The sequence below is a fragment of the Myotis davidii genome, unplaced genomic scaffold, assembly GCF_000327345.1.
Source record: "Myotis davidii unplaced genomic scaffold, ASM32734v1 scaffold64, whole genome shotgun sequence".
Taxonomy (NCBI): Eukaryota; Metazoa; Chordata; class Mammalia; order Chiroptera; family Vespertilionidae; genus Myotis; species Myotis davidii.
Window position 1 is genome coordinate 5,030,174 of NW_006296226.1, and position 2,189 is coordinate 5,032,362.

Genomic DNA, 2,189 nt, shown 5'->3' on the forward strand with positions numbered 1-2,189 from the left:
TAATCTCTCTGCCTACTTGCTCTCTCTTACCAGCTAAACTGAAGAGTAGGGAAGAATTAGGGGAGATCTAGGAGGGAGGGTCTAGGGACCTTTATAGTCTAATCTACTGAATAAAATATGACTCTCTCATTGAGGACCACAAGTGTTACTTTTTGTGCAAGTTTCCTGTATCTCTTTTCTCTTCCTAGAAAGAGTGGTGGCATGGACAGAATTAACCAGTCCAGTGTCACCGAATTCCTCCTCTTGGGTCTCTCTGAGAGCCCAGCGCAGCAGCCTTTCCTGTTTGGCATCTTCCTGGGCATGTACCTGGTCACTGTTTTGGGGAACCTGCTCATCATCCTGGCCATCAGCTTTGACCCTCACCTTCACACCCCCATGTACTTCTTCCTGGCCAACCTCTCATTTGCCGATGCCTGCTTTTCTTCCACCACAATCCCCAAGATGCTGGTGAACATCCAGACACAGAGTCAGACCATATCATATGGGGGTTGCTTGACCCAGATGCAGTTTTTCATGATATTCGGGGCCCTGGACGACTTCCTCTTGGGGGTGATGGCTTATGATCGCTATGTGGCCATCTGCAAGCCTCTGCACTACTCCACACACATGAGTCTTCTTGTGTGCGTGCTTTTCCTCATGGCATGCTGGGTCCTCACCATCCTCGCTGCCCTCTTACACACCCTGCTCGTGGCTAGGCTTTCTTTCTGTGCAGGCAACACCATCCATCACTTCTACTGTGACATAGTCCCTCTGCTGCAGCTCTCTTGCTCAGACACCAGCACCAACCAGGTAGCCTTGTTCACTGTGGCCTCCATGATACTTACTGGCCCTCTCTTCCTGATTATCCTGTCATATGCACACATCATCTCCTCTATCCTCAGGGTCCCATCTGCCTCTGGCAGGCAAAAGGCCTTCTCCACTTGTGGGTCCCACCTCACTGTGGTCTTCTTGTTCTATGGCACAGCAATCGGTGTCTATCTGTGCCCCCCTTCATCACACTCAGGGGGGAAGGACAAGGTTGCAGCTGTATTTTACACAGTGGTGACTCCCATGCTCAACCCCTTCATTTACAGCCTCAGGAACAATGACATGAAGACTGCACTGAGAAGGCTTTTTGGACTTCAGAACTGTCTTCCCAGGGACTCTAATCTTGTATCCGTATTTTGACGTTACACTCTGAAGAAACCTGGTGTTTGTGAAGAAATATGATCCTCTATCACATTTACTTAGCTTTTAGAGAAAAGTGATCTAGAAATCATTCTCTTAAATCCTCCAAATCCTACAATGTATGTAGTCAGCATATTTCATAAAGGACATATACTATGATAAGTGTTGTCAGGATTTCCTTGGTTTGAATGGTGATCTCAGCTAGATGGGGGTAAAGGTCAATTAAAACTTCATTTATTTACTGTCTTAATTAAAGTGTGAATTTATTAACACGCAAATCAACATTTATTAATCTCTCTCATTTGCCAGATACTGTGTCAGGCAGAGGGGATACTGAATCCACCTCTCCATGTGCTATGTAGTTGCACTTATAGTTGCAATTAATGACAATATATGTCCAATCATGATGATTTCTCCATAAAGCTTAATATTTACTTTGTTCCACTTTCTTATCTCTCTAAATATATTATGCCATTTACTAGTAGTTCCTTAATTATAATAATCTTGGATATGGTACGATGGGGAAACTATTTTACAGATGGGGAAACTATGCTATAAGTAGGAAGGGAAAGTTGAAATTTGTTTCTTGTCTGACTCTGGAGTCCACACTCTTACATGCTGTGTATCCTGCTGCTCAATGCTAATGTTTGTACTAAGAGGATTATTCATATTAAAGCTAATATGTATATGTTGATGCCTACCATGTGCCAGGTACTATGCTATACACTATTGACAAAATGTGCAAATGAGTAAGATACTGTCCATGTTTCTACATGGTAGAAACATGTTCTGTTTATTGTTAATCAAATCAGATGATGATAGTTTCCATAACTAGTGTTGGAGCACAAAAGGAAGAAAAAAAATGTGTCAGGTACAGTTTTACCCATGAGGTGACATTTTATTGAGGTTTAACGTGTGAGCTCATTTGAATTAATGAAGAAAGATTCCATAGGGACAGGCTAGTTACAGAGGGTCATGCTTGTTCTTGGAGCCATTTCAGAACAAATTTGGAAATGTTTGTA

General features: G+C 42.8%; 1 protein-coding gene across 1 annotated transcript in view; it reads left to right on the top strand.

The window, feature by feature from the left end:
- The first annotated feature begins 201 nt into the window (after positions 1-201).
- LOC102757266 (olfactory receptor 3) overlaps positions 202-2,189 on the top strand; it is a 21,491-nt gene continuing 19,503 nt past the window's right edge. The window contains exon 1 of the mRNA XM_006771241.1: positions 202-687. Coding sequence (XP_006771304.1) covers positions 202-687 — 486 coding nt within the window. The remainder of the gene's footprint in view (positions 688-2,189) is intronic.